The sequence below is a fragment of the Pseudorasbora parva genome, chromosome 21, assembly GCF_024679245.1.
Source record: "Pseudorasbora parva isolate DD20220531a chromosome 21, ASM2467924v1, whole genome shotgun sequence".
Taxonomy (NCBI): domain Eukaryota; kingdom Metazoa; phylum Chordata; class Actinopteri; order Cypriniformes; family Gobionidae; genus Pseudorasbora; species Pseudorasbora parva.
Window position 1 is genome coordinate 17315609 of NC_090192.1, and position 26544 is coordinate 17342152.

A 26544-nucleotide genomic window follows, 5' to 3' on the forward strand; every position below is an offset into this window, starting at 1 on the left:
TGTTCATGATGGTGAGTGGGGGGAATGCTGGGCTGTTTCTCCTGAAGTCCACTATCATCTCCACCGTTTTGAGTGCATTCAGCTCAAGGTTGTTATAACTGCACCAGACAGCCAGCTGTTCAACCTCCAGTCTGTAAGCAGACTCGTCACCGTTCTGGATAAGGCCGATGACAGTGGTGTCATCTGCAAATTTCAGGAGCTTGACAGAGGTGTCTTCAGAAGTGCAGTCATTGATGTACAGGGAGAAGAGCAGTGGGGAGAGAACGCACCCCTGGGGGGTGCCAGTGCTGGTTGTAAGAGTGCTGGATGTGAGTTTACCGAGTCTCACTCGCTGCTGCCGGTCTGTCATGAAGCTAGAGATCCATTGACAGATTGAGGATGGTATGGAGAGCTGGGTCAGTTTGGCTGTTAGGAGATAAGGCATGATTGTATTAAAGGCCGAACTGAAGTCCACAAATAGGATCCTTGCATAAGTCCCAGGTCTGTCAAGATTTTGTAGGATATAATGCAGTCCAATGTTGACTGCATCATCCACAGACCTGTTTGCTCTGTAGGCAAATTGAAGAGGATCCAGCAAGGGTCCAGTGATGTCCTTTAGGTGGGCCAACACCAGTCTTTCAAATGACTTCATGACAACAGACGTGAGAGCAACAGGTCTGTAGTCATTTAGTCCAGTGATTTTTTTTTGTTGGGGGGGGGGGGGGGGATGATAGTAGAGCGTTTGAAGCAGCTGGGAACTTCACACTGCTCCAATGATCTGTTGAAGATCTGCGTGAAGACTGGGGCCAGTTGGTCAGCGCATGCTGTCAAACAAGCAGATGAGGAAGCAGTCTGGGCCTGAAGCTTTCTTGGTCTTCTGTTTTTTGAAGACTCAGCTCACATCCTCCACACAGACCTTAAGCTCAGGTTGGATGGCAGGAGGGGGAGGAGAGTGGGTGCAGGAAGTGATGGTGAAGGTATGAAGTGCAGATCAGGGTGGGTGTGAGGTGTGAGACTGGGCTTTTCAAACCTGCAGTAGAATGCATTCAGATCGTCAGCCAGTTGTGGATTCTCTACAGCTCGGGGGGATGGTGACTTGTAGTTGGTGATGTTCCTCAGGCCTTTCCAGACTGATGCAGGATGGTTGGCAGAAAACTGTTTTTTTTTTCAGCTTTTCAGAGTATCTTGTTTTAGCAACTCTGATCTCCTTTGTCAGTCTGTTCCTGGCTTGATTATACAAGATCTTATCCCCACTTCGGTAAGCATCCTCTTTGGCATGACAAAGCTTTTTGAGTTTCCTAGTAAATAGACAGACAATCACAGAGAGCGCTATGCTGAAGAGCAATAACTGCCGCCATTATGCGCCAGCTCCCCTTTTATACTTCCGGGTATGCCGTCACAATGACGTCATCACGCACGCCAATCGGATTGGACTAGTGTCTATTCAGAATTCAGATTCGCTGATGCTTAGGGAGCATCCCCAAATTTGTCGTTCCGACACAGTGAGAGTTCCCTTGATAAGGGAACCCAAAAATCTGAAAAAAATAGCATATTTCATCCGACCAATAAAAGAAAAGTGTTTTAATACAAAAAAAGTCAGCCTTCAAATAATTATGTTCAGTTATGCACTCAATACTTGGTCAGGAATCCTTTTGCAGAAATGGCTGCTTCAATGCGGCGTGGCATGGAGGCAATCAGCCTGTGTCACTGCTGAGGTGTTATGGAGGCCCAGGATGCTTCGATAGCGGCCTTAAGCTCATCCAGAGTGTTGGGTCTTGCGTCTCTCCACTTTCTCTTCACAATATCCCACAGATTCTCTATGGGTTTCAGGTCAGGAGAGTTGGCAGGCCAATTGAGCACAGTAATACCATGGTCAGTAAACCATTTACCAGTGGTTTTGGCACTGTGAGCAGGTGCCAGGTCGTGCTGAAAAACGAAATCTTCATCTCCATAAAGCTTTTCAGCAGATGGAAGCATGAAGTGTTACAAAATCTCCTCATAGCTGGCTGCATTGACCCTCCCCTTGATAAAACTCAGTGGACAGACACCAGCAGCTGACATGGCAACCCAGACCATTACTGACTGTGGGTACTTGACACTGGGCATTTTGGCATTTCCTTCTCCCCAGTCTTCCTCCAGACTCTGGCACCTTGATTTCCGAATGACATGCAAAATTTGCTTTCATCAGAAAAAAGTACTTTGGACCACTGAGCAACAGTCCAGTGCTACTTCTCTGTAGCCCAAAAGTGGCTTGACCTGGGGAATGTAGTACCTGTAGCCCATTTCCAGCACACGCCTGTGCACGGTGGCTCTGGATGTTTCTACTCCAGACTCAGTCCACTGCTTCCGCAGGTCCCCCAAGGTCTGGAATCAGTCTGGAATCGGTCCTTCTCCACAATCTTCCTCAGGGTCCGTTCACCTCTTCTCATTGTGCAGCCTTTTTTGCCACACTTTTTCCTTCCCACAGACTTCCCACTGAGGTGCCTGGATACAGCACTCTGGGAACAGCCTATTCGTTCAGAATTTTTTTCTGTGTCTTACCCTCTCGCTTGAGGGTGTCAATGATGGCCTTCTGGACAACAGTCAGGTCGGCAGTCTTACCCATGATTGCGGTTTTAAGTAATGAACCAGGCTGGGAGTTTTTCTCAGGAATTTTTTGCAGGTGTTTAGAGTTAATTAGTTGATTCAGATTATTAGGTTAATAGCTCGTTTAGAGAACCTTTTCATGATATTCAAATTTTTTGAGAATTTTGGGTTTTCATGAGCTGTATGCCAAAATCATCAGTATTAAAACAATAAAAGACCTGAAATATTTCCGTTGGTGTGCAATGAATCTAAAATATATGAAAGTTTAATAATAAAAAAAAATAAAATTAAAAAAAAGAACTTTATCACAATATGCAATTTTTTTTTAGAAGGACCTGTACAATACCACGGTTCCTCTCTTGGCACTCTGTCAAATGCTTTCTCTAAATCTACAAAGACACAATGCAGCTCTTTCTGACCCTCTCTGTACTTCTTCATTAACATCCTCAAAGCAAATAATGCATCTGTAGGGCTCTTTCTTGGCATGAAACTATACTGCTGCTCACAAATGTCCACTTGTTCCCTTAGCCTTGCTTCCACTACTCTTTCCCACAACTTCATTGTATGGCTCATCAGCTTAATACCTCTGTAGTTTCCACAACTCTGCACATCTCCCTTGTTCTTAAAACTCGGCACCAAAATACTTTTGCTCCATTCGTCAGACATCCTCTCACTCTCTAAAACGTTGTTGAACAACCTAGTTAAAAACTCTACTGCTATCTCTCCTAGACACTTCCATACCTCCACTGGTATGTCATCAGGAACAACTGCTTTTCCTCTCTTCATCCTCTTCAAAGCTCTCCTAACTTCACCCTTGCTAATACTTTCTACTTCCTGGTCAACAATATTGAGTTGCCTCTACAACTCTTCTCTCCCTGTCATTTTCCTCATTCATCAGTTCCTCAAAGTACTCCTTCCATCTTTCCCTCACCCTCCTGTCACCTGTCAAAACATTTCCTTCTCTATCTTTAATCACTCTAACCTGCTGCACATCCTTCCCATCCTATCCCTCTGCCTCACCAACTGATACACATCCCTGTCACCTTCCTTACTATCTAACCTTGCATACATGTCCTCATAAGCTTTCTGTTTGGCTTTTGCCACCTCTATCTTAACCTCACACTGCATCACCCTATATTCCTGTCAACTTTCCTCTGTCCTCCGTCCTCTCACTGTTACACTTCTTCCTAGCTAACCTCTTCCTCTGGATCCTCTTCCTCTCCTGGACTTCCTCATTCCACCCCAAGTCTCCTTGTCTTTTTTCCTTCTTCCAGATGACACACCTAGCACTTTTCTACCTGTCTCCCTGATCACTTTGGCTGTAGTAGTCCAGTCATCTGGATGTCCTTCTTGACCACCTGAAGTTAAAGCCACCAAATCCTCCCTGAAAACCACATAGCACTCTTCCTTTTCCAACTTCCACCACTTTGTCTTCTGCTCTGCCTTATACTCTCTTTATCTTTCTCACTACCACAGTCATCTTACACAACACCATCCTATGCTGTCTAGCTACACTCTCACCTACCACTACTTTACAATTGCTAAATTCCATCAGATTACAGCATCTACATAATATATAGTCCACGTGTGTGCTCCAGCCACCACTCTTATATGTCACCCTGTGTTCCTCCCTCTTCTGAAGGTACGTGTTCACCACAGCCATCTGCATACTTTTAGCAAAGTCTACCAACCTCTGTTCTTCTGGCTTCCTTTCCTGAAGACCAAACCTACCTATCACTTCCCAGCCAACATTCTATCATGGGGCCCATGTGGGCCCCATATGGGCAGTAAACATGGGGCCTACATGGGTTTGTCCATGGGTTCCATGTGGGCCCCATCTATATTATCCCATATGAATCCCATATGGGGTCTGACTGGGGTTAATGTGGGGCCCAACTGGGCAACACATATAAGACCCATATTGGTCCCACTTATGGTCCAGCCAACAAAATAAAGGTGGGGCCTGACTGGGGCCCAAATGGGCAGTAAACATGGGGCATACATGGGTTTGTCCATGGGTTCCATGTGGGCCCCATCTAAATTATCCCATATGAATCCCATATGAGTCCTGACTGGGGCTAATGTGGGCCCCATATGGGCAGTAAACATGGGTTCCATGTGGGCCCCATCTAAATTATCCCATGTGGGGCCTGACTGGGGCTAATGTGGGCCCCATATGGGCAGTAAACATGGGTTCCATGTGGGCCCCATCTAAATTATCCCATGTGGGGCCTGACTGGGGCTAATGTGGGCCCCATATGGGCAGTAAACATGGGTTCCATGTGGGCCCCATCTAAATTATCCCATGTGGGGCCTGACTGGGGCTAATGTGGGCCCCATATGGGCAGTAAACATGGGGCATACATGGGTTTGTCCATGGGTTCCATGTGGGCCCCATCTAAATTATCCCATATGAATCCCATATGGGGCCTGACTGGGGCTAATGTGGGGCCCAAATGAGCAACACATATAAGACCCATATTGGTCTCACATATGACATTTATATGAGCTAATTCATACAGGGTCCACATAGAACCAGCGGACAAATTAACCCATATAAATGTCACATAGAATCTAAGTGGGGCCTAAATAGGCAACATTCATAATATTCATCTGCTTGACTATTAAACTGGTCACTCATCTACAAAAATTAATTTAAAAAAAAGAAATACATGTAAAAGTTCAGTATATCAAGTTCTTTATTTTAATTCATATTCATTTTATTTCATTATAATTCATATACTTTTCAATAAAAGTTTTTGTAAAGTGTCAAACACCAACATTACCAGTTTATTTTAAAACAGGGTGATTCTCTCACAACAGCTCGTTTTACATAACCAAAGTTATGGAACAGATAAATATCAAGTTGAGTTTGACACCACTGGTTTAAATCAACAGAAGAGAGAGAAAAGATTTTAATACTTTGGGTGAACAATCTTTTAAAAAAAGAAACACTTAAAGGAATAGTTCACCCAAAATGAAAATTTGACATTTATCTGCTTACCCCCAGGCCATCCAAGGTGTAGGTGTGTTTGCTTCTTCAGTAGAACACAAATTAAGATTTTTAACTCCAACTGTTGGTGTGTGTCAGTCATATAAATATGTCAACAGGGTCTAATTCTATTAAAGGGTTAGTTCACCCAAAAATGAAATTGATGTCATAAAGGACAACTCCGGTGAGAAATGAACCTAGGTGTAATTACAGATGGTTACAGAGTAGATTGTTCCGGATGCGTTTTCATGGAAATCGAATGTAAAGAGTTTTATCTCTAAAAACAGATTAGCTTATAACACTAGTCTATGGGGCACAGGGTGGTGAAATTAAATCGCTAGTTAATACCACTAACAAGGCTCAAAATAGCCTCACACTAACACAGTGGCATAATGAGGGTCCCTACATGCAAACCGAAGCATTGAGAACTTTGTAAGAGTACAAACAGTTTAATAAGAAGATACTTTATAAACATAGTGCATTACGCGTTCACGGACAGGCACCATCTTGGAAAACAGTCTCGACCAGTCGAGCCACGAGAGCTCTGTTAAGTGATGAACCGTGACTTGGAATCTCATATGGTCCGTTGTTTCCGGAAGAAAACACTGAACACAACAGAGAAGATAAAAAAATAAAAATAAAAATGTCTATGTTATTACATTTCACAATGTTTTTTATGAAATTATTTGGCCCGCCCCGCACCACTGTATATATTTTTACAACCCGCCCCGCACCCGGGGTCCACAGGTTATGAGACGACCCGCGCATCACTAGTTCAGGGCTATCAGGGTTGTCATGTCAACAAATGCACGCGCAATGGCATCCCCTGTTGTAGAATGACAGAGCTTACGACAGTAGTTGAGAACATTATTTTTTCCCAACTGTAGGGGGACCCTGAGAGCAAAAGTTACCAAGTGCGGCTTTAATCTGTTTGTACTCTTACAAAGTTCTCAATGCTTCGGTTTGCATGTAGGGACCCTCATTATGCTACTGTGTTAGTGTGAGGCTATTTTGAGCCTTGTTAGTGGTATTAACGAGCGATTTAATTTCACTACCCGGTGCCCCATAAACTAGTGTTATAAGCGAATCTGTTTTTAGAGATAAAACTCTTTACATTCGATTTTTATGAAAACGCATCCCAGAGAACGATCTACTCGGTAACCCTCTGTAATTACACCTAGGGGCATTTCTCACCGGAGTTGTCCATCAATGACTCACCCTAATGTCGTTCCACACCCGTAAGACCTCCGTTCATCTTCACACACAGTTTAAGATATTTTAGATTTAGTCTGAGAGCGTATGCAAGTGTATGCACACTATACTGTCCATGTCCAGAAAGGGAATAAAAACATCATCACAGTAGTCCATATGAGACATCAGTGGGTTAATTAGAGTCTCTTGAAGCATCCAAAATACATTTGGGTCCAAAAATAACAAAAACTACGACTTTATTCAGCATTGGCTTCTCTTCCAGGTTTGTGTTCAATCCTCAAATAAAGATTCAAACGGTTATGAATCAGCGAATCGATTCATGATTCGGATCGCCAATGTCACGTGATTTCAGCAGTTTGACACGCGTTGTCCTTGTCCCTGGCGTTGTCCCTGTCCCCTGGTTGCATAGGCAGGGTAACATTTTAATATTGATAATTCACAAATGTTAATTTAAAATATTTTAAATGTTTAAAAAAACCTTTTATTTTATTTTATACATTCTCTTTATTTATTTTAATTGGCACAGAAACAAAAACATTCCAATACAAATTTTTACACTTTTATACAAATCCTGATTTAGCACTAGATTTTGACATTGTAATGATATATGGAAGAAAACAAAGAAAATGGAAAATAAATAAAATAAATAAAATAAATAAAACAAAAAAAGTATTTGGGGAGGGGGGTTGGTGGGTTGCTTGTATTAGAATTAAATTACTGTTTTTATTTAAAATAATTGATAAAAGGCCTGCATGCTGCATACAATCTCATACGGATCCACATTATGAAACACACATGGGCCCCACATAAATTGCCCATTTGCCGCCCATGCCCACATAGAACCCATGAAGTCCCATATGTTCAAACCCATATGGGTCCCACATTATGAAACACACATGGGACCCACATAAATTGCCCATCTGCAGCCCATGCCCAAATAGAACCCATGAAGGTCCCATATGTTCAAACCCATATGGGACCCACATTATGAAACACACATGGGCCCCACATAAATTGCCCATTTGTAGCCCATGCCCACATAGAACCCATGAAGGTCCCATATGTTCAAACCCATATGGGTCCCACATTATGAAACACATATGGGACCCACATAAATTGCCCATTTGCCGCCCATGCCCACATAGAACCCATGAAGGTCCCATATGTTCAAACCCATATGGGACCCACATTATGAAACACACATGGGCCCCACATAAATTGCCCATTTGCCGCCCATGCCCACATAGAACCCATGAAGGTCCCATATGTTCAAACCCATATGGGACCCACATTATGAAACACACATGGGCCCCACATAAATTGCCCATTTGCAGCCAATGCCCACATAGAACCCATGAAGGTCCCATATGTTCAAACCCATATGGGTCCCACATTATGGAACACATATGGGCCCCACATAAATTGCCCATTTGCCGCCCATGCCCACATAGAACCCATGAAGGTCCCATATGTTCAAACCCATATGGGTCCCACATTATGAAACACACATGGGCCCCACATAAATTGCCCATTTGTAGCCCATGCCCACATAGAACCCATGACGGTCCCATATGTTCAAACCCATATGGGTCCCACATTATGAAACACATATGGGACCCACATAAATTGCCAATTTGCCGCCCATGCCCACATAGAACCCATGAAGGTCCCATATGTTCAAACCCATATGGGACCCACATTGTGAAAAACACATGGGCCCCACATAAATTGCCCATTTGTAGCCCATGCCCACATAGAACCCATGCTGCCCAGGTATAACCCATATGGGCCCCACATATCAATGTTGGCTGGGTTCCTCGTCCCCACTATTCCCTTCCCCACATGTACAGTCAAATCTGCCCCTATCACTACCCTCTCACCTCTGGGAACAGTCTGCATCACTTCCTCCAACTTGAGTCTTTTTCATCTTGCTTACAACCCAGCCAACATTGCCATGTGGGCCCCATGTGGGTTTTTGATGGGCTGTCACTTGGGCCCTGAATGGGCAACCCAAGTGAGGCCCGTATAATTTTGTCCATTGGCTCCACATGGGCCCCATGTGTGTTAGCCCACAGGGGCACATGATGGGTCCATAGTGGGCTCTAAGTGGGGCCCATTTGTGTGTTCATTATAGGGGCCAACATGGGTCCCATATGGGTTCTAATAAATGGGGCCAATGTGGGCCACATACAGAACCCTTATGGGGCCTAAATGGGTTGATGACGGGTCTCTTGATGGGCTCATACTGGGCCCATATGGGTAACCCAGGTAGCACCTATTTGGGGCCTACATGGGTCTGCCCATATGGGTTGATGACGGGATCCAGATGGGTGTTATGTAGGGCTCTTATGGGCCACAATGGGAATATAGATGGGCCACCATATTGTCTGTTTGGGTTATCTTATAGTAAACCCCTAAATACAAACATTACATGTAATCCACTAACTACACTAAAATGTTAAAAGTATTCAATGAACAGAAACCAGTAGTTCATGCTTTAGTTTATTATGCAAGGTTTATTTGGAATAATTGGAAAATGAATACATTTACAACTTTATAATACAAATGTATAGTATAAAATAATGTATTTCACAAACAAATAAAAGAAAAACAGTGCAGCTCCTCACTCCTCTGGCATCGCTCTCCAAATAGCCCTTTGAAAAAGACCAAACAAATGAATCAACCATTGTGCCTCCTTTTGGTACCCCACGTCAGACAAAAACAGATGGCGAAGAAACAACACATGCTAACTGCAAAATAATTAAGAATTAAGGTGAGGAATTAAGTGTGAAACCATCAGAAACCCTTTAGTCTCCAGCAGCACAATTTTCCAGAACTGCCACTTACCTGGAGTCTACAGAAGTGAAGGTGTCAGGATCTCAGAGACTTCAGTTAGCTAAAGAATCCTAAAAAATGACCCCACTTAATAAGAATCACAAGCAGATGTGTTGTAAAATACATGGTTATGGTTACAAACCTGTCTTGGAGTATCACCAGCCCTGCAAATGTTGTATGTCTCCCTATATCTGACACGCCCATTTCAGGTTTTACAGTCTAATGAGCTCATGAGTTGAATCAGGTGTGATAGATGTGGGAGACCTTATATAATTAATTATAAAATATCCTGGTGTAACCTACTAAGACTGAGTATTACCAAATCCTTCTGAAGGCATTACAAATTATTTGTAACAGTATTCTAAAGTGTTACTATATTTGGTATCTTTTGTGCATTTGTTATTTGAATTAGCACTAAATAAAAAAGGGAAAGCACAGGCAGCTGAGTGAGGAGATGGATAAAGCTCCTCAGATTGCATTGCTCAGTGGAAACTAGTTGTTCTGTGACAACATAAACATTTATTAAAGATCTATTTAAAATGAAACATTTGAGAATGGAAATATTTAACTCAATGTGCACACTTTTAGAATAAAAGTTAAAATGGTCCCTGTATGGCGCTTTTCTGTGATCACAAAATAAACTTTTTATTGCCTTTTTTCTCTGTATCCACAGGCTCTTGATGCCTGTTACCACTAAATGGCAGAATATTTGGTCAAATTGCAATTGTGCAGGCCTTTTTAGATTTTGATTAGATTGAAGTCACATTGTGTTTAAGTGTCAAAATAACAATACAAATTATTTCAAGGGTGATTTTTGTGTGCTATCTATCCAATCAACCTTTGGAATTGACTGTGTTTGCAGTTGTCTTGACTGTGAATGAATTAGACCACTGAGTTGTCCATTTTCAACCCATGTACTCATTTCCCATTAGTGAACCAACTAGGTCCCACATAGGGAGCCCAGCTGGGTTTGTGGGAAGAACTACATTTATTCATTTACAAAAAAATCTCAAAGTGCTACAGACTTAAAACAACCAAAAAAAAAAAAAAAATGGAAAAATTAAGAAGTTATATATAAACGTATGAAATACTTAAAATGCAATAAATGTAATCAGTTGTTCGGGTTAGGCTGTTACCCATAATTGTACAAAAACAAAACCAACTGCAAACAATAAAACTTTACATTTCTAAATATAGCCCAAATGTGGCCCACATGGGACCCTGAAATAAACAATAATGGGCAACCTAACTGGGCCCCACAACTTTATCCAAGGTGGGGCCCACATTCAGACCATCAAACTGCCCACACTGACCCCATGCCCAGATGACGCCCATGTAGCCCAGCTAAACCCCATGTGGGACCCACATGGACATGTTGGCTGGGAACCTACTTGTGGAGCATAGGCACTAACAACATTCAACATCACACCTTCAATATCCAGCTTCAGACTCATCAACTCATCTGACACTCTCTTTACCTCCAGAACATTCTTCACAAACTCATCCTTCAGGATCACTCCAACTCCATTTTTCTTCCTGTCCACACCATTATAAAACAGTTTAAACCCTGCTCCAATGCTTCTAGCCCTGCTCCCTTTCCACCCGGTCTCCTGGACACATAAACTCAACTAAATATGACTAAAACTAACAAGGACATTTAGCACAAGACTAAAACTAAATAAAAAATTGGTGATTAAAATTAACACTATATTTTAATTATATGACCAGCACCTGGATATATATATTAGGGATGCAACAATACATTTAGTCCATGGTTCAATATATACCTCTGTTTTTAACCACGGTTTTTCGGTTCGGTTCATTTTTTTAGTATTCTATTCTTAGGTGACAGGAAAAGAAAAGGGCTTAAGGAGAAAATGTTTTTATTGCAATACTCCTTCTTTATTTCACTTAAAAGACTTGAAAACCCTTACTTAAACTTACAAGTTTACTTAAAAACCCTTGTACACATTCCCAGTGTATTGTATAATATAAAATAAATATATATAAAGATTTACAGTGGCAGCTCAGAGATATAAAGTATCATTTAAGTATGAATTTGAATGAATAAATGTAGGCTAAAATTAAAACTACATATCCTTCAATATACAACATTGATTAAAAACTACTGTATTAAAGGTGTGTTTTTTTAAATTTTATTTCAGGACAGCGTGTTCACTATAGGCTGCGCTGCTGTCAATTGAAGACCTGCTCGCATCTCATAGACGCACACAATTTTACTTTCACTTTAGACATATCCGACTGTGTTAATATGTTAACCATGGGTTTATTTGACAGTATTAGTGCAGTAAGACTGTCCAGTTAAGTTTAGTGCATATGACTGGATATTTGCTCATATTAGCGCATAGACTCACAGGCACACTCAATCAGAGCCCGAAATAAACTGAGAGAAATATTTCAAATGGAGAGAAATGCAAATAATGAATCAAATGCAAAAACGAAAAAAAAAAAAACGGAATTCACCGGTATTGAACCATGAATGCCGTACCAAACGGTTCACTATTATATTGAGTATTGTGGCATCTCTATATATATATATATATATATATATATATATATATATATATATATATATATATATATATATATATATATATATATATATATTATCAAGCGGCAACCTCCTGCGATCTCTTTTGAAGCCAATACGGAAGTAATGTAAACTGTAATTCCTTAACTGGTCACTAGAGGCAGGCTCCAGAAGGGAGCAGAATCTAATTGAGCCCCATGTTAAAATTCTTAACTTTACAGCAGAAAAAAACAACATGTTTACAGCCTGGTACAAATTGTGGTTTTGGCCTATAAGGCTAATTTTGATCTTCATGACAACTGTGAGGGGGGTGAATTTTTTTATAACTCATTCGTTTACGTTATATAAAATTTCTGCATAATTAAGGGCGGGGTTACAAGTGGATAGCCATTTATATGCCGTCTATAGTCATTGCATCACCTCAGCTCCGCGCACATCCCGCCTTTTTGCCCATTTTCTGTTATCCGGGAGTGACACGCGATGACTCGCTCTCAAGATGGCAACGCCCAGCTCGACTCTACTTTAAGCTTCAGAACGGCTTATCGGAATCCTATTGGTGACTTCACGGACACTATGTCCATATTTTTTAATTTAAATGATCAAATATTCAAAATGCTGTCTTTGTTGTTTTCACATTTATCTGGAGATTCAAGTATATATATGTTAATGTTAGATAATAATTACATAAATCTGTGGAGGGGGTTCTTTTTTTCTTTTTTCAGATTGATTGATAATTATACTTTCATACACTATTAATTTATGCTGGACTAAAACTTCTCTTTTTACAGGAGACAGTGACAGCACTGCAGTGATTGCCTGCTGCTGCTGGGGTCTACTGTATGGATTGGAAGGAGTGCCCCAATGTAACTATAGTAACCTGGAGTACAGGGACCGACTGGAGAGTGTGGCACAAAAGCTATACACTCTCTCTCACTGATGGAGTAGCAGAACTATGTACAGATAAAATATAAATCATTCTTAAAAAATATATGAAGTAATGATATTAAGAAAAGTATTAGGAGTGTGCACTAACAGTCAAATATTCAATCTGTATTAATTTTTAGAAAAATAAAAATACTTTTTGAATTTTGCTACTTGTTGCTTTGCTGGCTAAAAATGCAGTGAATCCATGAAAGTCCTAAGCATCCAAACTAATTGGGTGGTGTTGTGGAGCATGTAAACAAGCTGATTGTATTGAGACAAGGGCTACCCAGCAAACACAAAACGTTTTTACAACTTTCTATTATATTATATTATATTATATTATATTATATTATATTATATTATATTATATTATATTATATTATATTATATTATACAAGCTTTCATTCTCATTCCATTTACAGTTTTACGTAGGCATAGGCTGCAGTTTCCACTTAAACGATGGCCTACTTAATCAATTATCGGGACATTATACTTCAGTATGCAATGTTTTAATTCTAGATGTATGTATTCATGTAAACGCAACACTGCACAAATTACGCATGACGTGTTTAATATGCATGTGCATTGAACCTTCGAGTCGCTTTTAAACTGGAGCGGATGGAATTACCATGGAAATGGGGCAGCTCGTCTGACAACAAGCAGCAAAGATCCGTCTGTCACTGTTGTTTTCACTAATTTCAGGTAAGTTTAGTCCCTAATATTACACATATAATACATACAACCGTTCTTGACACTTTCTAACACGCTTCTGTTGAATATTTACTTTAAAGATATGGTTTAGTGTCTTCGGAAAAAGTCCGTTAGCGTCTTAACCGTTAGGCTAATTAAGAGGTAACGTTAGGCTAACTATAGCCCTGAGCTCTGAAAGTTTGGGCTTTTAATCACATATTATGTGTAGATAAGAGGTTTTGTTAATGTTTTGCTGGCCAATTGTCAATGGTTGAATGAAAGGAACGTTAATTTAAGTATTTAACCAAACAGTTTGCACTTTACGTGACTCGGTGACGTCACTCACATGCGCTATTTCAAACATGTTTGATCTTTCATAGTAAACAAGTATTGACCACGTATATAACCATGCATCTGTAAAACCTAAACGTAAATTCTGGTATCTTACGATATTATATATTGTATATCCTGTATTATAATAATTTTTTGCTGCATTTTCACCTATGCTCTAGTTTATTTATTTCTAATAAACCTACCTGAGTGACATTGTATAAGTTACCACTTATTGTTGGCTCTGTGACAAATTGTTTATGTTCCTAGATTGTGATGGCTGTCCAGCACTATGAACCATCTGACTTGTAAGTAATACAAGTAATACATACATACATACATACATACAAACATACATACATTCCTGTGTGTATGTCGATCATTCTAGCAAATTAAATGTTCATGAAGTAACTCTGAGATCAACTTTGCAGATGCAGTTCATGTGTGCATATGTATAGGGAGACAGTAGACACTGAAATCATCACGAGTGTCTGGCGTGCTTCGGTTTAAGTAGTAGTAGTCATTTACATACTATAGACATGGCAGAACAAAGACTTCAGATTTCAGTTCCAGTCTTTTTGAGCTTCAATGTTCAGACACTAGTCTGTATCAATATCTGATTCATTGTAGAGCCCTTATTTTGATTTATACATAAAGAATATTTCCAAATTCTGTAACGTTCTGCTTAATACAGTAAATTCCATTTGTGACTGGATTCTGTGATTTCATTCATGTTTGGCTCTACGTGGTATTTGCAGTATTAAAGAGAGGTAGTTTTGAGAGTGAATTATTGTTGTGTTATAAAGTTGTTACCGTTAGTATAAGAAGGGTATGACTAAAAGACTAAATTTCAGTCCGGCAGAATTTTCTGCACACTTCACCACCGAGCATTGTGAATGTACGAACCTCACATTATATTTATAGCAATCCTTGTTGATGTTTGTATTTCAGGGCAGTTTGTGAAGACGGATAAACAAGAGATGTTGTGAAAACCTGGACAGAAGTCGGTTCCAGATCCACCTTCCACACCAGACTTCTCCCTCATACGGATTGCTGTCTAATGGTGTATTATATGTTCTCTGCAGAATTAGGTGCATGCAGATATTACTCAGGAACATGACTAAACTTTGTTTGCTATAATACATCTATATAGTGTACCAGTGTGAAACAGACTAAAACACTTGACTGTTTCTCAAAATCAGGTATGCAATTATTATAAAGTATAATTTATTGAACAATAATAGAGACAGAACGTATTTAGGTCACGCCCACACCAGGGGGAGGAAACATTCCAACACTCTCCATTGATTTTTGTATTGCGTGAAGCAGTCACCTTGTCTTTTTTTACTTATAACAAAAACAGGGCAATGTCTAAAAGCTGATATGTGACAAGGTGTGCAGCACACAAGCTAAAAAACACATAACTAAGTTTTTATAAGCTGTCGACCCCAAAAAACGAGCATTTAAGGACAAAAGTGGATACAGGCAATAAGACATGAAGCTTCAGCAAGAAAAATGGGTCAATTTTGGGATCCTGACACTCTGTATGCCTACGTGTAGGGCTGGACGATATGGCCCAAAAAAATTATCACGATATAACTTAGCATATCAGTCGATATCGATAAATATCACGATAAATGTAAAATCTTTATTTCTTTAAAGTTTAAAGGCATATGTTTGCTCCTGAGTGAAAGATGTAGAAAACAGACAGTTAGCTGTAGTTTTAAACTGTCCTTTATTGTCAAAACATGACAAACACTTCCCAAACAAGTGAACAATTTATTTAAACTGAGGTAGATTTATTTATTAAAATCTTAACTGTGGTCAGCATTTTTTTACTCAACACTATATATCAATAATATATCATTATACAGGGCTTGAAATTAAGCATGTTCATGTGCTTGTCCTTCGAACAAGTAAATCGTTCAAGCTTGTCCAAGTAAAAAATTAGCTTGTCCGGAAAAGTGTGTGTGTGTGTGTGTGTGTGTGTGTGTGTGTGTGTGTGTGTGTGTGTGTTTGTGTGTTGTAAATATAATTTATTCTGAAGCAATATTCTCACCAGTGTTCAATCAGCTTTGACATATTTAAATCTGCATATTTGTGGTTTTTATTTTTATTGAATCATTTGAAATTTGTGATATTTTCACCTTTTATAAAGGGCATTTTCCCTTAATCTTATTAACTATAGGCTAAGCTTCATGTTTCATTTTATATTTGTAATTTTGATCAATACATTTAATTAAAATAAAACACTATAAGGGCTATTACCAATCACATTAAATAATTTACACTGAAACATTACAACAGCATTAAATAATGTTTTGAGATTTGTAGTTTTGAATAGACAAATAAGACATGTTGGAAAGTATGTTTAAAGATCAAATTAAACCACCAGTAGGCGGCAGCAGGTGGCCGTCTTAATGAGCGAGTCATTGAGTCGTTCATTCAAACGATTCATTCAAACAATGAATCGTTCATTTACACACGTTGTTGTGAGACGCGTTGCGGTTCTGCTGTGAACGATTTTCGTAGCTGACATAGAACAAAAATGCTCAATATTGCATTATATATATTTAATTGTGTAAGTAAAACACTACAAACGCAAAACAGTCAAAAAAAAGCGTTTTAAGAAACATTTTGAGGCCCCTTCTCTTGCCTCACAGACTTAAAACAATTACATCTGAATTTATAACACAAATGAGAAGAGCCTGGAAAAACATGACAACTTGCATCTGCAAAATGGAAGTAAATACAAATGTAAACTTGCCAATAAATACAGAAATGAGACAGTACTACTGAAAGAAAGAAGGTAGAAGAAAGAATGAAATACTCCAAACTCAGGGGTTTCCACCATGAGCAATGCCCCGAAGCCTTTCAGGTTGTAATGGAGCCAGTTTTGCACCTTCCCAGCAAAGATAAACTCAGATGTCTCTTTTTATCAGCATTCACGGCATCTAAAACAACAAGAAGTTAGTAAATATTTGGAAATGTGATTAATTATACATTACAAATATAGCCTACTACAAAATGAAATGAAACTTGCAATTTTATCAAAATCTTGATATCCCAGTTAAAACGGTAACATTAAATTCAGGACTATTAATGCATTTTAGTATAGACTTTAAAGGACCTGCAGACACACAATGAATGAATGAAAAAGCAAAGTGAATATATCCGGTGTTTTATCTAATAATATTATTGTATTTAATAGTAAATAAATAAAGTGTGAAAATGAAACAAGTAAATGAATGACCAAATAGCTAAATTAAGAAAATAAAAGAGGAGCTGTATAGGCAACATGGTGGTTTGGAAAAGATTTTTTTTTTTCATTTACAACACGAACTGGAGGCACAACTGTTTACTAAATTTCTGTAGTTTGATATAGCTGCCTACAGAACTTAAAGATCTCAATCTTTTCTTTTCTTTCTTACTGCATTAAAGATTAAACTGTAATGATGTCATTGTGATCTGCTCTCGTGATGATATCTCACAGCTGAAGCAGAGCTGAACTGATTGTATTTCCCCTCACCGCGCTAACAGGTCAATCAGTTCTAGCTCTGCTTCAGCTGTGAGATACTCTCACGAGTGGCAAACACAATTACTGAAAAGCCAGAAATTAATCTAACCTTCCGATCGCCTCTCGTTTATACACTGGACAAATATAGGATGATTCAAAATGATTCATCTGTGCGTGCAACGAGTAAGATATACGTTTGTGGATTCTCGCCGCGCATGCATTCATTGACTTGTGAGTCGATCCTATATGGTCTCAAAATCCAAATGAATCAAATAGGATCGACTCACAAGTCAATGAATGCATGCACAGCACCATTTCCACAAATGCACATTTTACTCGTTGCACGCACAGATTAATCATCTTAATACTAAAATCATCTCATAAAATAGATGAACACCTCACAACAAACGACGCACGACAAAAAAAAGAGTTGCACGAGTCAGAATTTGGACGGCATATTCACGGTGTATATGCCCATCTTAAAAAGATGAATACAAATATATGGTTTGGTGAAAAACAAACTGAAATGTATTAATGTATTAATATTATCCTCCTGGCCCTTGGTTATGTAATTTACGAGGGCGTTCATGTGACTATAATTAACATTGCAGTTCACTCTGACTCGCTCAGGAGAAGCACACAAGTTGTAAAACATAAAGATGAATAAAAACACTAAATTAAAATTTAGATGAATTTTATAAATATATTTTTATAGGCCACTTACCTCTAAAAAACACGGTGGTTGTCCTGTCTCTTTTTTGCGTTTGATGTCTGTTCGGTTCAGCTGCGCTTGCTTTCATCTGATTGGTGGTTGTCTTGAAGGTGCATTACCGCCACCTGCTGGATTGGATTGTGGCGCATTCGATAGGGACAAATATTCTAAATTCTTTATTAACCCTGCATTCTTTAGATATGTAATGAAATGCATGTACATTCTACATGATTTAAATAATAATAATAGCCTACAATTTTATTTAAAACTTATAGACTAAATTTATGGTAGAAGTTCTTTGTTTTTTTTAATTATTATTATTATTTTTTATTATAATAACATGAAACACAGAATGACAACCTTACATGCCAGGCGGCAGGAAAATAATATACCTTTTAAAAAGATTCATAGTTTTGAATAATGTAACAGATAGATTGACCGTAAGCCTCACCAGTGGAGAATTAAGCTGACCAAACATCAGCATTGATTCAATGTTTGTCTTTTCAACGCTGAAAAGCATGGAATTATCAACATTGATCCAATATTATTTAGCAGTGAATTTTCAGCATTGGTCCAATATGGTTTTAGCATTGAATTTTCAACATTGATCCAATATTACTTAGCATTGAAATTTCAACCTCAACCAAAATGATGATTCTGATGGAATTTCAACATTGATTCAATGTCATAATGCTATCTGGGGTAGTGCTGGAACAAGAATGGAATCCATAGCTTCCCTGACAGCGGAGATTACGGCCATATCTAAACCACGTTGTTGTTCTTGGAGGGCTAGCTTTATGCCATTAGCAATAGCTGTATCGAGTTCTTCCTTGGAGATGGCAGAATCCTTGAATTTTTTCTTTAAAGGCGACTGTTCATTTTCCCTTTTCCATGTTTCTTTGTTTGGGGGAGAATTCATGATGAGATAGATGTCTAAGTATTCGAGGTATGTTAAAGGATTATCGAAAAAATAAGATTATGTGAGCAGAGCCGAAAACTATGCTGGCATCGCTGTCGAAGGGTCACGGGATCTCCTCTAAAGCCCCGTTTCCACCAAAATTACCCGGAACAATTTGTACCAGGAACTTTTTTACAGGAACTTTTCTCCCCCCCAGACCTGCAGCTGTCTGCGTTTCGACCGCGATAAAGTTCCGAGAAGATTAGGCAAATTAGTCCGGTGATGTAGGACTGCAGTGATCAGTGAAGGACAGTAATCATTTTTAAGTGTACCGATTGAAAGATTTAGTGAACTGTTTACATGAGACGTTATCTAAACCGATCTGGTGTTTACATGTGATGACTTTCAATCGCAACCATTTTGTCACATGCAGTTTGTCTGCCGCACCAAAAATGTCAACGCTGTTTTCTCCAGCAGCTGGAGTGTGTTTACTGTAGCCATAGCAACTCTTAACGGCCACCAGGACTAATACAGTATTATTTATAGCTATTTGTTGTAAAGTGTAATAATCATCTCAGAAAAAAAAATCTTCTGTCAGGCGCAGTTAAAGTAAAAACTGCCTGGGGCAATATACGCTGTGTCATTACTCCAACATTATCTTCATAACTTACGAAATAAAAAGTTTACCCCTCAGAAAAATGAACTTTCCTCTCTTGTCAACATGAGCGCGGCGCGCGCCGTCACGTCATGTAAGGACACACACTTAAAAGTAATCGGTCAGGTCGTTTACATGGTGAAAAAAAATGAATAACGAGTATGGAAGAGATTCAAGCTGTGCTGCTTTTGCTGGTTATGTATAGGTTTACTAAAGAGGTAATTAACAACGACAGAAAAGAGCATTAATATGCAGATTCAGCAGCATGCAGCATATCCAGAAAGCTTGTAAAGCTAGATTTAAAATGACAATGTATATTATTATCAGCTATTACGGACATTGAACGTGAGATGGCTGAGACGACCGCGCGCCACCAGACAGAGAGCAAGACTGATATTTACTGAACGAAGAACGAACCTCGCAAAAGACTTTTAAAAATGCCGGTTGAACTAAAATGCTGCCTGAGCTCAACCAATCAGGATGTTCAGCGCCCAAGTCCCGCCCTCGAAAGTTCCTGAACTTTGAAAAAGTACTACCTCGCGAGCAGGGCCGTTTGGAGGGGGAAATATTTACCCGGAACTTCATTTATACCCTGGTTCCTGCGGTCTAAACACACGAAGTACCACCCAAAGTTCCTAGTTCCTGGGTAAAGTTCCTGTGGTGGAAACGGGGCTTAATATGATTTCTGACCTGTAAGGTTGTCAGAATAATAATCATACACTGTGTGTTAATAGGCCAGAGGAGAACTGGCACCCCGACTGAGTCTGGTTTCTCCCAAGATTCATTTTTCTCCATCATGCCCTGATGGAGTTTTGGTTCCTTGCCACTGTCGCCTTTGGCTTGGCTTGCTCAGCTGGGACACTAAAATTATGATGAAAGTTATTCAACTAATTATACAAATAAAATTTATGAATTGGGTTTTATTTAATTCTATAAACTATAATACGGATATGCCAACATTGTCGCTATATGATAAATTAAAATAAGCTGATAACTGATCACTGTTTTCTTCAGAATGACTGTACAGCTAAATCTAATTTTGTTGCAATATTATCCTGTTTAACGCTGTGAAGCTGCTTTGACACAATCGTGATTGTAAAAGCACTATATAAATAAAGTTGATTGATTGATATCTCTACTAACAATGAAAAAGCTGTTATCATTTATCTTTTCTGTTGTTGTTCCAAACTTGTATGACTTTGTTAGACATTCGAGTTAATGTTTCTTAATCACCATTCACTTTATTTTGTTCAAAAAAGGGAATAGTGTATAAGGAACATTATGCTTAATATCTCCTGACTTAAGGTTAGCATTAACACCTCTCTTTGTGTTTAACAAAGGAAAGGAAGTCATAGAGATTTAGATTGGAATAATGTAAGGATGCGTAAATGAGATTTTTCTTTTTTGTGAACTACCTCTATCATATTGCTTTTTATATTGTGTGAATAAATACAATGACTGACAAATGTTGTGTGTAGTGTAAATTATTAGTACTACATATGTTTATGTAGTTTATTAAAATGGGAAACAAACAGAGGTAAGGCCTACAGGTAAGGTGAAACGTAAAAAGCGTTATTAATAAGCTGAAAATTAAGATTTACAGAAATATTATAACGTGTGACTAGCCTTGACAAATTATACAGAGATCTAAAAAGACCACAATATATTTTTTCTTACTGTAGTTATAATATTGTTTTTATATTAAAGATAACAGTAAAAAAAAACAAAAAAACATTTTGATCACAGCATGTGTGAAATGAAGAACCAGTTTGAACGTGATAAGTACGTTTCTACAACGTTGGAAGGAGATATGGACGTGGTAGGTGATAAAAACGTTATAAACACGTTTTTACAAAGTTGAAGGGGAGGATACCCAGATAGCATGGTGATATTGATTCAATGTTGAAATTCCATCAGAATCATCATTTTGGTTGAGGTTGAAATTTCAATGCTAAGTAATATTGGATCAATGTTGAAAATTCAATGCTAGCACCATACTGGACCAATGTTGAAAATTCACTGCTAAATAATATTGGATCAATGTTGATAATTCCATGCTTTTCAGTGTTGAAAAGACAAACATTGAATCAATGCTGATGTTTGGTCATCTTAATTCTCCACCGGTGAGGCTTACGGTCAATCTATCTGTCACATTATTCAACATGTTAAGGCAAGTCCAAATCAATTGGCTACATTTGTGTGAATGTGAGCACATTTATTATCCTCAAAGAATACGATGAGTACACCAAAGAGTGTGTGGATTAACAAAGAATACATAAATGTAAATTTTGTAATTGTAAGCTGAAGGGGGGGGGATTCTGAAATCCACTGCCGCTTTAATATACCTGTATATATTTATATCCTAATTAACTTTATAATCAAAACTTTAATCAATATTTATCCTGTATTATTATAATGATTCTATCCAGTTATGATTTTGTTTTAGTTTCTTGTTTTCTAAAGCGTATATTTGGTCTCTGAGGAGTGACTGAGGGTCTGGCCTAGAGATGTGTGATGTGTCACCAAACACTGGCAACAAGGTCATGTGTTTGGATTTTGGAGGTATCACACACCCCTAACATGTCAGGAGTGCAGTAACAGCGTTTGCTCACTTAGCCCGGCTTCCAGATATGAAATATGGATTTGTCTTTCATTTAATTTATGTTTTATTCCTTTTATATTTCCTTTTACTGAAACACTAAAGAATCAAGATGAATATTGCCTGTACTATTGTGTGTCCCTCTCACTAAAGGAAAGCACACGTTATCAGTATGTTTTGGTAAGAACTAGTTAGAACTGGAGCTTAATCAGCTCCAACCTTGGAGAGACTGTGTATCTGTGTGTGTGCGCAATATTCTATGTTACAGATCAGAATGGTGTTCAATGGGCACCCTAAGAGATGGGTGGACTTGTTGTTCTGGGCAAGCTGGCGCCTGCTCCAGATCTGGAAGGTCACTGCGGGCCTAATTCTGGGGTGAAAGCATCAACAAGTGACACGTCAGTGGAAACGTGCATCAGATTAACTGACTCGAGTGGAAATTTACCATGACTGTGCATTGTCTCTGAGCCAATCAGAACCATCCACATTGCAGTAATGACGTGGATAAGACCTTGAAAACGGTATAACTGTTGGGACAATTGTATGTACGATAGGGCGAGGCAACGAGACGGTGAGAGAGGGAGCGCGGCCTACGAACTCCTTGTGAGACTTGAAGCTGGCTTCTGCTTTTGAAACTGCAAATTATTCTTAAGTAAATTTTTCTTTTATTTAATTGCAATCCTGACTCTGTCTTCATTTCTTCACTACTGGTCTTGGGTCATAAGCTGTTAACCCCTAACAAAGCCTTTCTTTAAATTTTTCTGGAAGAGTTAAAATTGTATGTGTGTTTGATTTCTGACTCTTCCAATAAGAAAGCTGTAAAAACTATGAATCTTATTAAAAGGTATATTATTTTCCTGCTTACTGGCATGTAATGTTGTCATTCTGTGTTTGACAACAAAGAACTTCTACCATAAATTTAGTCTATCAGTTTTAAATAAATAAAAATGTAGCCTATTATTATTATTTAAATCATGTAGAATGTACATGCATTTCATTATTTATCTAAAGAATACAGAGTTAATAAAGAATTTAGAATATGTGTTCCTATCGAATATCGAATGCGGCACAATCCAATCCAGTAGGTGGCGGTAATGCACCTTCAAGACATCCACCAATCAACCAAAGCAAGCGCAGCTGAACAGACTTCAATCGCGAAAAAGAGACACAGGACAACGACCATGTTTTGTAAAAAGGTAAGTGGCCTACAAAAATATAATTATAAAATGCATCTCAATTTTAATTTAGTGTTTTTATTCATCTTTATGTTTTACAACTTGTGTGCTTCTCCTGAGCGAGTTAGAGTGAACTGCAATGTTAATAATAGTCACATGAGCAACGGCCAGGATAATCTTAATACATTGAGTTTCAGTTTGTGTTTCACCAAACCATATAATTTGTATTCATTTTTTTTTTCTTAAGATTGGCATATACACTGTGAATTGCGTCCGAATTCTGACTCGTGCAACATTTTTTTTTTTTTTTCGTGCGCCGTTTGTTGTGAGGTGTTCATCTATTTTATGTGATGATTTTAGTATTAAGATGATTAATCTGTGCGTGCAACGAGTAAAATGTGCATTTGTGGAAACGGTGCTACATGCATTCATTGACTTGTGAGTCGATCCTATTTGATTCATTTGGATTTTGAGACCATATAGGATCGACTCACAAGTCAATGAATGCATGCGCGGCGCGGATCCACAAACGTATCTTACTCGTTGCACACACAGATTAATCATTTTGAATCATCCTATATCCGTCCAGTGTATAAACGAGAGGCGATCGGAAGGTTAGATGAATTTCTGGCTTTTCAGTAATTGTGTTAGCCACTTGTGAGAGTATCTCACAGCTGAAGCTGAACTAGAACTGATTGACCTGTTAGCGGTGAGGGGAAATACAATCAGTTCAGCTCTGCTTCAGCTGTGAGAAATCATCACGAGAGCAGATCACAATTACATCATTACAGTTTAATCTTTAATGCAGCAAGAAAAAAGAAAAGAGTGAGATCTTTAAGTTCTGTAGGCAGCTATGTCAAACTACAGAAATTTAGTAAACAGTTGTGCCTCCAGTTCGTGTTGTAAATGGAAAAAAAAATTCTTCCAAACCACCATGTAGCCTATACAGCTCCGCTATTTGGTCATTCATTTACTTGTTTCATTTTCACACTTTATTTATTTACTATTAAATACAATAATATTATTAGATAAAACACCGGATATAGTCACTTTGCTTTTTCATTCATTGTGTGTCTGCAGGTCCTTTAAAGTCTATACTAAAATGCATTAAATATTGCATAGTTACCGTTTTAACTGGGATATCAAGATTTTGATAAAATTTCAAGTTTCACTTCATTTTGTAGTAGGCTATATTAGTAATGTATAATTAATCACATTTCCAAATATTTACTAACTTCTTGTTGTTTTAGATGCTGTGAATGCTGATAAAAAGAGGCATCAGAGTTTATCTTTGCTGGGACGGTGCAAAATAACCCATCTTGATCTATTTTTCATCGTTGAAATAACATTATTTCAGGGTGCAAACCTGATGAAAAATCAACATTCTCAACATTGACATCTCAACAATGATTCAATGATATTTTAGTTGATGCATTATCATTGATTCAACGCTGATTCACTGTTTGTCTGCTATCTGGGTATGGTAAGGTGATAAAAACTTTATAAATACGTTTCTGCAACGTTGCAAGTAGACGTGATAAATACGTTTCTGCAACGTTATAAGGAGACATGGCAACGTGATAAAGACGTTTCTGTCGGATTGCTGGGTACCCAGCACAATGTGAAAAGGTCGCAATAACGTTTTTATCCGACATATTTAATACGACAGATGTCGGGGTTTTTTCACGTTATAAATACGTTTTTTCACAACGTTGCAGAAACTTACTTATAACGTCTTTATGTAAATTGAAATCCTTGAGATAATTGTAGAAGACTAAAATTAAAGATCTCATTCATAATAAAAAAAAATTCTAAACAGATAAAGAAAAATACCGGTATGCCAATAAAACAAAATGGTACAAATACAGTACAGCACATGCAAATCATGCAATGACTGGCAAATTTAAATAAGAACATGAACAGAAAAATGTAGAGAAAAATCCATAAAAATTCAGTGCACAGATGTTATAACAAAAGAGATTAATCTTATAAATGTAAATTCTCATTTTAACTAATTACAGATTATGTTATTGCCATTATTATTTTACTGTAATTTAATTTTTTTCTAATCTAAATCTAATCTAATCTAAAACCAATGCTTACAGTCCCTGACAAAAGTCTTGTCGCTTATCAATTTTCTAGAAATACCTGATATTAACCTGACTTTTAATTAATTCATTGGTGTTAGAAATAGCTCATATGAAAAGCTAAAACCATCTCAAATGATGTTTAATGCACTGAAATAAATAGTTTTATAAATAGTTTTATAAATAAATAGACCCCCCCAAGTTTTTTTGGGGGGGTCAACAGCTTATAAAAACTTCTGGTTTTTGTTCCTGGGGTTTTTAGCTTGTTTTCTTGTTTAACACCTTGTCACATTACAGCTTTTAGACATTGTTTGTTTTTTGTAATAGGTCTGAAATGACAAGGAGGTCGCTTCCCGCAATAGAAAGTCAATGGAGACGGTTTGTTTTCCCCCCTGGTGGGCGTGGCATTCATATTATGGTCGTACGTCGCACTGTCTCTATAGCTAATATCAATTTTACATAATAATATATATTAATAAGTTATAAATTGTATTTTGGATGCCTTATCTGTAATTTGTGTTGAAAAAAAATCCTTAAAATATACAGTCCCTGACAAAAAACTTGTCGCTTGTGTACAAATTGACCTAAAGTGCCGCTGAAATATATTTCTAATCAAGATTTTTTTTTACAAGAAATGGCTCATTTTAATCCCACCAGCTTTTGTGATAATGTTTCAGTGAAAAACTAAACTTTCAAAAAGTATTCTAATATTCACAGCATAAAGCCAATTAAGTCAATTTTTGCAAAGACATAAGTGTTGTCACCTTGTCATATGAGCTTCACCTGTGACTAATAATGGATC

General features: G+C 38.1%; 1 protein-coding gene across 1 annotated transcript in view; it reads left to right on the forward strand.

Annotated features, from left to right (window-relative positions):
* The window catches only part of adprh (ADP-ribosylarginine hydrolase), a 217370-nt gene extending 204186 nt beyond the window's left edge, over positions 1 to 13184 (forward strand). Inside the window, exon 8 of the mRNA XM_067430396.1 lies at positions 12944 to 13184. Coding sequence (XP_067286497.1) covers positions 12944 to 13092 — 149 coding nt within the window. The 3' untranslated portion in view covers positions 13093 to 13184. The remainder of the gene's footprint in view (positions 1 to 12943) is intronic.
* Positions 13185 to 26544: the final 13360 nt, after the last annotated feature.